The sequence below is a fragment of the Hemiscyllium ocellatum genome, chromosome 4 (assembly GCF_020745735.1).
Source record: "Hemiscyllium ocellatum isolate sHemOce1 chromosome 4, sHemOce1.pat.X.cur, whole genome shotgun sequence".
NCBI classification, from domain to species: domain Eukaryota; kingdom Metazoa; phylum Chordata; class Chondrichthyes; order Orectolobiformes; family Hemiscylliidae; genus Hemiscyllium; species Hemiscyllium ocellatum.
This window is the reverse complement of record NC_083404.1, coordinates 36,731,303-36,744,794: the sequence shown is the minus strand read 5'-3', so window position 1 is coordinate 36,744,794 and position 13,492 is coordinate 36,731,303. Positions and strand designations below refer to the sequence as shown.

Below are 13,492 nucleotides of genomic sequence, written 5' to 3'. Positions count from 1 at the left end.
CTCTTACAAATGGAATGGAGTTTGCATTGCTTACCTGACAGCAACATTCCTACTCAGCATGCAAAGTACTATGAAGTTCTTGCTCTATAAATGTATGCCACTTTCCTTTGTATGCAGAGTGTTTTGTTTTGGTATTTTGCAGCAAAGCCTTGTAAAAAAAAAATTGCTTAAATCCATGCACATTACCTTTCATGCAATGTTCTTACACGATATATCATCTTTCATCTGGGAAACTTTGGAAGCTAATGAGGACAGGTATAAAAACAACTTAATTTGGATTTATATTCATACATTGCCTTTAGCACCCAGGTTGAAGGGCAAAAGGAACTATTTGGTTAAAATTTAACATCCTGAGAAGGGAATCAAGAACAATCCATGGATTATAATTTTTAATCTGAGGCTGCAAGACCATAAGCATGAAGTTTAAGAAACCAATTTTAAGCTATACTTGTAAATACCTTGTTAATCGATGATCTGATTTTGACATGAAAAAACATGATTTTATAGCTTCCCAACCAAATATGTTCACTACTGAAGCATCTTTTTTCATATTTTAAAAGTCAAACTGCCATAACCAGAACTGCAACCTAGCCAAAAAAAAGTATGCAATGGCATAACAATAAGCTCAGGCAGTAAGCCAACTACAGAGAAAGGTTACCAATGTACAGTACATAGCCAAGTTATAAGTTATGAATCCCAGAACTTGATGAAAAAAAACTTGCCCACCAAAAGGACGAAGCATAATTGCATCACAATTACTATAAACACGCACAAGACTTTTATATTTGCACTTTACACAAATCAGATGCTTTAAAGTATTTCATAGCTAAAGTAGTAGGTTGGTCAGACAGTTTCCTGGGATGACAGGACTGACCAGAGGAGAAACTGGATCAGTTATAACTAATTCAGTCTATGCAGTTCAGCAGAACAAAGGGGGCCTCAAACCTATAATGTTATCACAGAATAAGGATGTTCCCATTGACCAGGGGTTAAAATATAATTAGGAGAAAATAAGGACTGCAGATGCTGGAAAGCAGAGTCAAAAAGTGCAGTGCTGGAAAAGCACAGCTGGTCAGGCCATCATCCTCACTCCTGATGAACAGCTCATGCTCAAAATGTCAAATCTCCTGCTCCTCAGATGCTGCCGAACTGGCTGTGCTTTTCCAGCATCACACTTTTCAACTTAAAATTGAATTAAAGTAGGCCATTTAGGACAGAGTATAGAACGCCCTCATCTAGAGGATGATGACCCTGTGGAATTCTCTGCTTTAGAAAGCAGTAGAGATCAAAAAATTTAACTCATTTGTGAAAGTAAAGTTTAGGGTTAAAAAAAAATTAAAAGGGTATGGAGAAGAAAGCAGTGATCATGTTGAATGATGAGCAAGCTTAAAGGGGCAAATGGGCTACTTCTGTTCCTATTTTCTATGCTTGTCTAGTAGTGAAGTACAGAACTAGTTTGCATACAGGAAGCTTCAACAAAATATGATCTCATTATGAAAATATTCTTCAGCTATAAATAGTAGCCAGGACAGGGAAACACCCCTGCTCTTTAAAGAATCACATGCCAGCATTTTTTAAAAAACATGCATTCAGGACAGCCAATAAACTGATTCGATTATCTCCTCTGAAAGTTTGCAACATTTTCTCAGTTCTGCTGAGTAGCAGCCTCAATTTTTTGCTCTGTACTGGAATGCGTCTTGGTTAAGAACTGAGAGGTTCAGGTGAGTGCTATCAATTCAACAATGACTGACATGCTGTAGTGTGCAGAGACCAAAAAGGGAAAAAAAAAGTCAATTTTGTAACAACTTTATCAGTTAAGCTATGTTGAAGTGAACACAGTTTGGGTGATAGGACAGATTTAATGCATGCTCTGCAAAAGACTCATCAATATTTTGAAAAATATTAAATTAGGCAAGGATGTACCATATGATCAACAAATTTCATAAAAATCCTGCAATGCTTGCCCATTCTAAGCTGCCATCAAAAGGGAAATTACAATTTCCAAAAAAATGTTGAATGCATAGCAGAGGCTGAACCAGGTTCAATATATGATCATATATCACAATTCTTCAATTAGTCATGGTGTTACTGTTATCAGGAACTGGAGAATTTTTACTACTTCTTGACACCACACACACAAAAATATATGTGTTACTAAGAAACAACTGACCACACAACCCAATGGTTATTAAATTGAATCAGTCATGGAACTCAATGCAACTAAAGAGACTGCTACAAATAAAATGGTCGCATTATTAGTGGTCAAAACATTAACATTCAACCAGTACTTCAATTATCTGTGTTTTCAAACAAGTTATGAGCAAAAGCTTAAAATGTTACATGTTTTCAACACCTACAAAAGCTCACTGCTATTCAAAGTGATTTTGGACTTTTAATTCTTCAATATTTAATCTCATGGATTCAGTAGTTTGAACAGAACAGCACACCATTCAATGCCATTTGCACCCATTTATTGTCTTCAACCAGTGTTAAAAATCACTCCATATTGTGTTGGCATACAAGTGGCTTAAATACAGATCAAAAGATTCAATCTTCTTCCTTGAACTGGGTGCAAAGATGAATTTAGCATTTTTTCCTAGTCCTCCTTCTCAATGAATTTCCTAGAATTAAAAAAACAAAAACACAGATTTTATGGGTTGTCTAATATTAGAATTCAATATTTACATTAAGGATTAAGCTTATTTTTAAAATTAAAAAACTTTGTTTACTCTATTTCAGAATACAAAATGTTGCCCAGTGAAGTCAAATTTGGTTCCATTTAATTTCAGTTCCCAGAATTGTATTTTCAGACTTCAGTACAGTTTTTGTAGAGCCCAGCTTAACAATCAACTTATACGAAGTGATCAGTCCACTTGGTTAGTGTGCGAGTTCAGATTTGTGTTATAAAACAAAACAGATCACAAATGGATCACCTTGAAATCCGTGCAAACAGGATGAATCCCAAGTCTCCATTTCATTAAACTCACGTGTGCCTTTCTTAACGGGAACTGGTTTGCAGTTGGCTTTGGCATTTTGTTGCAGTGCCTCTATAAGAGGAGAGAATGTTTTAATTTTAGGTGCATCAACAAAATTGCATAATAATCTAATGTGAAATGTCCCTCAGCAGAGAATGGATCTTTCCTTGTGGAGGTCAAGTACATGGTGAGCAATCACAGAAGAATCGAGCTTTTAAATGCAGATCACAATCATTCATGCTCTCCAAAATCTCAACTCACTTAACTGGCAAGTGATGAACTTTGTTTGGAAAGGGTACAAACCAAGATTTGCTGTATTTTTTTGGCAAGAATAAGAGGAGAGAGTATAATGAGTCCAGTACACTTACAAATTTATGTAATTGAAATACAAGACTGAAGTTCAACAGAGTGGATACAGATACCTTAGATTTCCCTGACTGGAAAGTCTAGAACTAAAAAGGCAAGGGATCAGTTATTTTCAAACTGAAGCAATAAGATTCTTCAGGAGGGTTGTGAATTTTCAGAACATTTTTCAGAATCTAGAAGGCTGTATTCAAGGCTGAGATGTCTTGGACTCCAAAGAATCAAGGGATAGGGCCGGAGGTAGAATTGATGGATAGGTTGATCAAAGAACTCAAATAGCAAAACATTCTAAGTGTATTTGTCCTCAATAGAAATTCAAAACTCCAAACTAGCTTTTTAAAACTGGATTAGTGCACACAGGGAATAGGAGTACTGTCCTTGATGTCTCAGAGAGGTAACTGAGCAAAGTTAGTGGCCCAAAATATTCCAGTTTGACTACCTTTCCTTCCCATGACCGACCATTCCCATTTACTTGCTCATTCCAAAATGCTGAAGAGAACACTTAACTAATATCCTATTAGTTACACACTACTGGAGGTTTGAATGTAAACTTTGGAAGTCTGTCAAGTCTCCAGTAAAGCTTATTCCAGAAATTGAGGCTTGAAAAGTACTGAAATAAATGAGGATGCAGGAGAAGACAAGGCCAAGTGGTACAACACCAGTTAGGAGAGAGACTATGCCCCCTTTCCAGGCACAGCACTTTCTCCATTTAAACTTCCAGCATGCTCTCACTTCATTTTCGCCATCCTAAAATCAGCATCTGTATGATAAAACTGCACAAGGTAATGTAAAATTATGGCGATCTACAAGTAGTTCCAAATTAGAAGGGATATTGTGGTGCAGTTGCAATGCCCCTGCCTCTGGACCAGGGAATCCAGGCTCAAGTTTCACCATATCTACAATGTTGAAACTAAAATCAGGTTCAAGGAAGTGTCGTATTAGTGCAATACATAAATAGTGCCAGTCTTCAAAGTACTTTTTACATTTTTGAAGAGATCTACTTCAAAAAGTGCTGTTTTGTAGCACGTATGAAGTTCGCTCAGTGCAATACACCACAGGTAATCTGAACTGTGGAATTAACAATTTATTGTACAGTTAGTGCTTAAAATCTATTCCAAATATCACATTCCTACTACCAATTTTCCTTAATTTTCATTGCATACCTAACATTATTTCAGACAGACTTGACATGTACAGTTCATATCAGCTTTTCCTGAATAATGCACTTTGGAACTGATCAAGGCCCGATGAATTTTTCTGATAATAGATTTAGTATATATTTTATGTACATTAGAATTGAGCATGCACTTACCATGTTCAACATCACCACGTGAAGTGGCTGACTTGGGTTTTGCACCAACTTTATTCCAGTATTCATCCACAGACTCCTCACTCCCATTTTGTACTTTTTTGGTGAGAGAAATATAGTATCACATACAATTACATAATTATATAATCGTTATTAAAAAATAATTGGTTCAACTATGAGATGGTGGAGAAGAATTGATGACTCAAACAGCTGTAAAGGAGGAATAAAATTTCTTAATAAAAATGTATGATTTCCGAGTTCAGTTCAGAAGCTAATGCAATTTAAGTCACCAATATTGTATGCTTTATGTACTTCATTATTTAGCAACAAGTTGAAAGCAAATGCAGTAATTCAGTCCTTCCATAACTACTCAATGTATTGCCCTGCTAGAAGTTTCAGTTATGTTGACAGACCAACCTTATGTATTGGCAAACTTTTATAATAAATATTAATCTAAGAGTAGATAAATTCAAACTTGTTAATTTGATCAAGTCTGGTTCTGAATGTTCTTAACAGTAGCATACTGTAACCATTCTATACTATAGTTCAAAAATGGTAGATCATTTTAGAAAATGGATTTAGTAATAAAGCCAATAAGAAACCAGAATAGAATACTGATGGATCAGGAGGGTAGGTCAGTAATCTTGTTTTTTTTCTTCCTCCTTGCACAGGAGGGATTTCAAGAAATAATTGAAAAGTTAATTTTTGAACCTCAAAAGTTCAATGATATGCCTGTAAATTAGGAAGGATATTGAAGACTGAATATAAGAGGGGTTGGAGTGAGGATACCCAATAAATCTCAACACCGGTATCTGGACGATCACTGCTGAGTCATTCAAGGTTATGATGAGGATGTCCTGTAAAAGTGGTTCACAGAATATGGAGATGGAGGCTGGGGTGGAGAATTTAATTAGTGTGATCGATAAAGTCCTCTAAAGTTACATAAGTATTCAAAAAAGTGTTGCCTCATTTTGTGCAAGGTAGTCAGACTGTCAAGGAATTTAGAGAAAAATGTTCATGTGAAATTAACTGTATTGGTAGGTAACAGTAAAAAGGATTACCAAGAAAGAATCAGACATTGTAATCTATCAACACTTTGATTTTTAGCTACGTTATAAACTAAGAGGGAAAATGACAAAATTACCATAATGTCAATGAGCAATCAATAGATGAAGGCAGAGGGGAAGGAGGGAATTAAGGTTAAATTAAAGGTGAGGGAAGAAATATGCAGATTGTAGCATCTATGAAGAGAAGGTAACATTTAATCTTGGAATATTTAAACCCACAGTAAATTGTCAAGAATGATGATGTTCAATACTCTTTGATCAACATATAAGCAGCCTAACAAAGCGGCTAGGCCAATATGTACAGCCATCCTTAAATTTTCCAGAGGGCAGTTAACGGAGTCAACCATATTGCTGTGGGTTTGGAGTCACATGGCCAGACTATGCAAGGACAGCTGTTTTCTCCCCCAAAAAACCCATTAGTAAACCATATGCTTTTCTGAATTGACTGGTTTCATTGTTATTAGATTTAAAATTCCAGATTTTAGTTGAATTTAATTTCTATCATCTGCTGTGACAAGATTTGAACCCAGATTCCTGGAACATTAGTCTGATGTTAATACAACTCAGCAGTAAGAGGCACAAGATAAATAAGCCTACAGCACAGATTGAAATTGACATGTGGGCATCACAGACATGGCTGCAAGGGGATCAGGATTGGGAGCTGAACATTCAATGATTACATTCTGTCAAAGACAGGCAGGTGGCAAGGTGCGGGGGGGGGGGGGGGGGGGGGGGGGAGAAAGGTGGGTTGCCTTATTAATAAGAAATTCAATAAATCAACAGTAAGAAACAAGTAAGGTCAACGTAGAATCTATGGGGATAGAAATGAGGAACTGCAAAAGGGTAAAAGAACCAAAGTTGGAGTTATGTACAGGCCTCCAAACACTAGTCAGGAGCTGGGGTGCAAGATACACCAGGAGATAGAGAAAATACATAGGGAAGGCAAAGTTGTAGTGATAATCGGGGAATTTAATGTGCAGGTGGACGGAAAGTCAGGTTGGTAGTGGTTCACAAGAGCAAGTTGTGGAATGTTGACAAAATGTTTTTTTGGAGCAGCTTGTGGTGGAGCCCACAAGGGAATGGGTAATAGTGGATTTATTGTTGTGCAATGAGGCAGTCATGATAAGAGAGCTTAAGGTGAAGGCAGTGATCATAACATGATTCAATTTACTCTGCAAATTGAGAGAGAGAAGACAGAATCAGAGGTAATGGTATTACAGCTGAATAAAGGCAATTACAAAGGCTGAGGGAGGAGTGGGTAGAACTGACTAGGAGAGAAGCCTAGCAGGAAAGAATGGAACAGCAATGGCAGAGTATCTGGGAGTATTTCAGGGGTCACAGTGAAGATTCATCCAAAGGAAAAAGCAGCATGGTAAAGGGAGGATGAGGCAACCATGGCTGACTAGAAAAGTCTGAGATAGCATAAGAGCAAAAGAAAAATCATATAACATGAAGGACAGTGGGAAGCCGGAGGATTAGGAAGCTTACAAAGACCAGAAGGCAACAAAAAGAAATAAAGGAGGGAGAAGATTAAAAGGATGGTAAGCTAGCCAGTAATATAAAGGGAGACTGCAAGAGTTTCTTTAGATAAAAAGGACAAATGAGGCAAAAGTGAACATTGGACCTCTGGAAAATGATGCTGGAAAAATATTGTGGGGAATAAGGAATGGCTGAGGAACTGAACAATTACTTTGCGACAGTCTTCACAGTGGAAGACCCAAGTAACATCTCAAAAATTTGAGACTGAGGGGGCAAAGCTAAGTATGGTGGCCATCACCAAGGAGAAGATGCTAGAAAAACAATGGTCTGAAGGTGGATAAAACACCTAGATCAGGTGAACTATACCAGAGTTCTAAGGGAGATAGCTGAAGAGATAGTAGGGGTGTTAGTGGTGAGCTTTTAGCAATTATTAGTCAGGGAGGATCCCAGAGGACTGGAAAAATCACTAATGTGACACTTCTGTTTGAAAAGGGAGTAAGGCAAACAACAAAATTACAGATTGTTTAGCCTAACCTCAGTCATGGGTAAGGTCCTGAAATCCAGTGAAGGATGAGATTTCTAAATACTTGAAGGTGTATGGTAAAATAAGGGAAGGTCAGCATGGTTTTCTCAAGGTGAGGTCTTGACTACAAATCTGCTGGAAATTTGAGGTAGTAACAAGGTTAGACCAAGGAGAACCAATGGATGTTATCTACTTGGACTTCAAGAAGGCCTTGACAAGGTGCCGCACAGGAACCTGAGTAAGATAAGGGCCCATGGTATTAGGGATAAGGTGCCAGTATGGATAAAAGCTTGGCTATCCAGCAGAAAGCAGAGTGGGGATGAAAGGGTCTTTCTCAGGATGGCAGCTGGTGATAAGTGATGTTCCGCAAGGCTCAGTGCTGGGACCACTATTTTTCGTTTTATATATTAATGATCTGGATGAAGGCGTGGAGGACGTTCTGGTTAAGTGTGCAGACATTACAAAGATAGGTAGAGGGACAGCTAGCACGGAGGCAGTAGAAAGGCTGAAGGCAGCTTTGGATAGATTAGGAGAATGGGCAAAGAAGTGGCAGATGGAGTACAAACATGGGCAAGTGTGAGGTCATGCAATTTGGTAGGAAGAGAGGCAATTTTCTAACTGGGGACAAAATTCAGAAGTCCAAAGTGCAAAGAGACTTGGGAGTTCTAGTCCAGGATTCTCTCAAGGTAAACTGGCAGCTTGAGTCAGTAATTAGGAAGGCAAATGTAATGATTGCTTTTTGTTTAAATCAAGGACTTGTATGTAGAAGCAGGGATATACTTCTCAGGCTCTAGAAGGCTCTGGTCAGAATACATTCGGAGCATTGTGCAGTTTTGGGCCACATATCACAGGGAGGAAGTACTGGCTGGCCCTGGAGTGTGTTCAAAGGAGGTCCACAAGAATGGTCCCAGGAATGAAAGCTTAACATATGAGGACTCTGGGTCTATACTCAATGGAGCTTTAGAAGGATTTGGAGGGGGTGGATCTAATAGAAATTTATAGAATATTCAATGGCCTGATCAGAGTGAATGTTGGAAAGAGGTTTCCATTGGTAGGAGAGACTAGGCCCCAAGGGCACAGCCTGAGTGTAAAGGGAAGACCTTTTAGAACACCATTGTAGGTGGCATGACAAGTGGTTAGCACTGCTGCCTCACAGCGCTAGAGACTCAGGTTCAATTCCCACCTCAGGCAACTGTCTGCGTGGGTTTCCGCTGGGTGCTCCAGTTTCCTCCTATAGTCCAAAATGTGCAGGTTAGGTGAATTGGCCATGTTAAATTGCCTATAGGAAATGAAGGGGTAAGTGTAGGGAAATGAGTCTGGGTGGGTTGCCCTTTGGAGGGTCGGTGTGGACTTATTGGGCCAAAGGACCTGTTTCCACACTAAGTAATCTAATCTAAACAGAGAGAAGAACAAACTTCAGCCAGAATGGTAAATCCATGTAATTCACTGCCATAGAAGACTATGGAGGCCACATCATTGAATATATTTAAGACAGAGATTCTCAAGGGGATCAAGGGTTACAGGGAGAAAGCAGGAGAATGAGATTGAGAAACTTCTCAGCCATAATTGAATGGCAAAGTAGTCTCGATGGGCTGAATGGCTTAATTTCTGCTCTAGTTGAAAATGTGTTGCTGGAAAAGCGCAGCAGGTCAGGCAGCATCCAAGGAACAGGAAATTCGCCATTTTGGGCATAAGCCCTTCATCAGGAATCAATTTCTGCTCTAGACCATCACGTAATGATAGGCAAGCTTTAACAGACCAGCATACACAACTAAGGTGATGGAATAACAAATTATTTTAAACATCGAAAAACAATAGTTTTCTCAAAGAATCACCAATGACAGGAGATTCTTACTGGAAAGAGGTCATGGGATAAAACTGCCAGCACCACTGGAAGTTTTTAAAGATCAGGAAACGACATTCCTTTTAAAAAAGAAGCTCTTCAATAATTGTAGTAAACAGAACAGTGGGGCAGCACGATGGCTTATGATTAGCAACACTACCTCACAGCACCAGGGACCCAGGTTTGATTCCAGCCTCCGGCAACTGTGCATGGAGTTTGCACATTCTCCCAGAGTCTGCATGGGTTTTGTCTGGGTGCTCCAGTTTCCTCCTCAAGACATGCAGGTTAGATGAATTGGCCATTCGAAATTGCCTGTAGTATTCAGGGATGTGTAGGTTGATGCATTAGTGAAGGGTAAAAGTAAAGTAATAGGGTAGGGCAATGGTCTTGGTAGGTTACTCTTTGGGGGATCAGTGGGGCTTATGGGCTAAATGGCCTGTTTCCACACTTTAGTGATTCTATTATATTCTTTTCTAGAGATGCATTAAGATACCAAGTAGATGAAGTAAAAAAAATATAACAAATTAGGAAAAACCAAAAACCTGTTAAAGTCAGAACAGGAACCAATCACCTACACAGATTTTGGGGGGGGGAAGAGGCGGAAGTAAAGAGGAGAGAATCAGGGTATGGATGAGACCACTGAAGAGCAAGCAAACTAAAAACTGTCAAAAAACTTTGCCTCAGTGACAGCGACAACACTAGACACAATGTAATCAGAAAAAGATTAAAACTAGACATTGAAGATGGATGCAGGGAATGGAGATGAGTGGGTGGAGATTGACGAACTTGTCGAACTTGATGATTTATTATGCAGAATTGTATCCAAAGGGTTATATCCAATAAACAGAGAAGCCAATCAGAGGGCTGGAAAAAGCTTATGGCGATCCTTGTGTATATGGGGGGAGGAGAACGGAGGCATTCAACGTTAAAAAGAATAATTAAAACAGAAAGGAAGACACCAGAACAATTTGTAACAGCCAGAAAAGATTGAATAGATACTTTTTTTCTAAAAAGAATTAGACGGGTAGAGATTAACATTTAAAAGATAGGAGGTAGAGAGTTCTACTATTGGAGGGAGAAAACACGATAGTTACTGCAGAAATCAAATAGGAATTCAGGACACATACCGCAACCTGCGGAAGTGCAAACGGAGGAGGTATTTCAAGTTAATAACAGATGCACATGGAGGCAGGATGCACAGTATAGAAAATGAACAAGTTATGTTGATAAAAAGCTGAAGTGGTTTTGGATCAAACTCCGGTCTATTTCACTTTAGGAAGGATTTGAGGGATTGAGAATATTTAGCAATTTGCCATAAAAATGACACCAATTTTTTTTTTAAAAAGTCAGAGATAAAGACACTTCTGGTCGGTCATTTCTCTGCACCAAAGCGACATGAATGAGTGCAGGACGGACCCTTACCGCTCATAGCCTTTCGTGTACTTTTCCGCCTCTTTTCCTCCTCTTTCTTTTTTCGCTCTGGTTTTGCGGTTTGTCCCAATTTCTGGCGCTCGCTGTGTTCGTTCCCCGCCTTAACGTGCTCTCGTTGGTGAAGGGGATATTTAGCCGCGTCCAACGTCTTCTTCTTCGCCCTCGGTTTTTCTGGCTGTGGTCGGCTGGATGATTGGGTTGTTGACGAGACTTTGGATGTCCTCCGAACGACCTTCCTCCGAGAGGGACCACCGAGATTGGCATTCTCCGCTCGGGGTTCATTGTCCTGCTCCTCCGAAGCCTGTTCGGAATCGGAGGAATATCGGGTTTTCTTGTTTTTGTTTGAGCTACTGGATTCCCGGGAGACCCTGCGGTATTTTCGCCGCCCGCTGGTCCCTGAATTGCCGCCAACTGAGTGATCTTTGCTGAAATGGTCCCTCTCTGAAAGGGCGTCGCTCCCCACGTCCCGATTAGGCGAGAGAGTTGGACAGCCTGCACTGGCGCTCTTCGCTTTCACGAACGTCTCTTTCTGACAGACGCTGCAAACCCTCTTTTGCTCAGAAGCAAGCGGGCTCTCCAAAGTCTTGTTGCCACTCCGAGGCTTCGAGGTGGAAAGCACCTGACGGCGCGGATTGCACATTAGGTGAGTGTAGGACACCTGGTTTCCTCCGGGCATGGCATCAAAAAAGTCAAACGACGACTCTTCATCTTTGGAAGACATTTCTTCAAAAGAGCCCTGCAACACTCCTGGTGGATGTCTCGGGATTGGAAGACTAGCTTTCCTGCGGTAAGTTCGCGCTTGGTTCTGTAACCAAGCCAACACACTCGCAGAAGGTACGTACTCTTCAACAGATTCCAGAGACGCATCACTCTTCGACCCCTCACCCATTTTATCATCATTCGGTGATCCAGGTGAAGTCAGCAGCTCCCTGTTCCTGGTTTCATCCTTTCCCCCAATTCCATTTGTATTTAAAACTCCTCGCGGGCTCCTTTGGTGTGCAGGTTTCTCGGGCAGCTCATGTTGGCATGTGCTTGTTGGACACTTGCGGCTCCCATTGGCTTTCCATGGCGCGGGTTCCACTTTGTCAGGCGGGGCCGCGCAGCGGGAAACCTCGTCTCCCGGAGCCTTCGACTCACGGCCGCCTCCTGGAGACTTGTTGGAATCCAGCAACACTTCTTTGCGAACTTCTGTTTTGGGAATCATCTTGTCTGGCTCGAACGAACCGTAAAAGGGAACTCCGCCCTCACATGCGCTCACGGACCACATTTCACATTGGATACGATCCTCTCCTTTATTGGGGGTAGGATTGTATATCGGAACCGTGGCCTCAAAGGACCGCCACACGTTAATAGAAGGAGCTCCCTCATTACATTCTATTCTGATCTTCTCCTTTTGAAATGCATATCCACCTGGTTTGGTGCTTTTAGGTGCCAGCGCGCTGCTCGTTTCTTCAGTTTCATTTAGTTCACCTCCAATTGCCTTGTGAGACACTTTTTCTTGGGCAGGTACAGCTGTACTATCCGAATTGGTCTCGATGCCTGAAGACTTCTGAACTCGTGCCTCGGGGGCTGCCGAAGTTTCAGCACTCACATCCGTCCTCTTGGTTTGCTCTAGTTTAGTCTCGCTGTCCGTCTGTACTTCTGTATTAGTCACATTTTTCCGAAAGGGGTAGTGTCGGAATCGTGTCGAATGATAAAATGTCGGACGAGCGACGAGAGAAGAATTAAGGAAAGGTCTTCTATAGTTCGTATGAGTTATCGGTGACTGTGGACCAAAACCTCTTGGATATGGCATAGGACACACTGGGTAATATAATCCACCACCAATTTCTAATGAGACCGAGAGAGAAACAGTCGTTAGTACGTCCATCAAATCTAGCCTCTGGCTAGAAGCTGAATCGTTTTATTAAAAGGAGGTTACTAGATTGCGAGCTAAATACCAGAAACAGTACCACCTCAAAACAGGTGTTTATATTATCTTGAAGTAACAAATCTCTCCCAAGGGGGAAGTGAACGCTTGGCTAATTTTAGATCCTTTCGAAAAAAGGAAATATTTTCCCCATTATACAACAATCACCCTGGAGGATGCCTTCCTGAATCACGGATTTTGACCTCCCGTTTGAAAGCTCCGTCAGATTTAAATTAACTAAAATGTCAGATTTTAAGAGGGACTCAAGACATGTTATACAGTATTCAGCAGAAACCTTAGAGCCGATAAGCGCCACGATAAAACTCGACAGGGATGTTAGGGGTGTCAAAGCCTCGAATCTAAGTGCTGCAGTAGATAACTTCAATCACCGAGCTACAGTATCTAGCGGTGAGAAGTGGCCTTTTGTGAAGGAAAAGTAGTTAAGTGTCAATCTAAAAATTTCAACATTGAACTATCTTGTCCCGAAAGGCAACTGCTCACACAGCGAATATTCAAAGTACAGCACAGGGGCCGATTATCGGACCTGGTCATTGTAACTCTGGAAACCAGTAACACATTTATCCAATTCTATG

General features: G+C 40.5%; 1 protein-coding gene across 1 annotated transcript; it reads right to left on the bottom strand.

The window, feature by feature from the left end:
- Nucleotides 1–2,472: 2,472 nt before the first annotated feature.
- On the bottom strand, nucleotides 2,473–12,860 carry LOC132815178 (uncharacterized). Its single transcript, XM_060823992.1, has 4 exons — nucleotides 10,982–12,860; nucleotides 4,651–4,743; nucleotides 2,934–3,047; nucleotides 2,473–2,621 (listed from the first exon to the last, which is right to left on the bottom strand). Exons 1-4 carry the CDS (start codon nucleotides 12,858–12,860, stop codon nucleotides 2,584–2,586), a joined length of 2,124 nt encoding a protein of 707 aa, XP_060679975.1. The 3' UTR covers nucleotides 2,473–2,583.
- Between the last annotated feature and the right edge of the window lie 632 nt (nucleotides 12,861–13,492).

Bases quoted from the DNA above. Each gene is read 5' to 3' on its own strand.
- LOC132815178 (XM_060823992.1), bottom strand. From the start codon at position 12,860: ATGGACGTACTAACGACTGTTTCTCTCTCGGTCTCATTAGAAATTGGT. The intron at 4,744-10,981 runs GTAAGGGTCCGT...TCACCAAAAAAG, and splicing joins TACACGAAAGGCTATGAGCG to TACAAAATGGGAGTGAGGAG. The intron at 2,622-2,933 runs GTGATCCATTTG...TTTTAATTCTAG, and splicing joins CTGTTTGCACGGATTTCAAG to GAAATTCATTGAGAAGGAGG.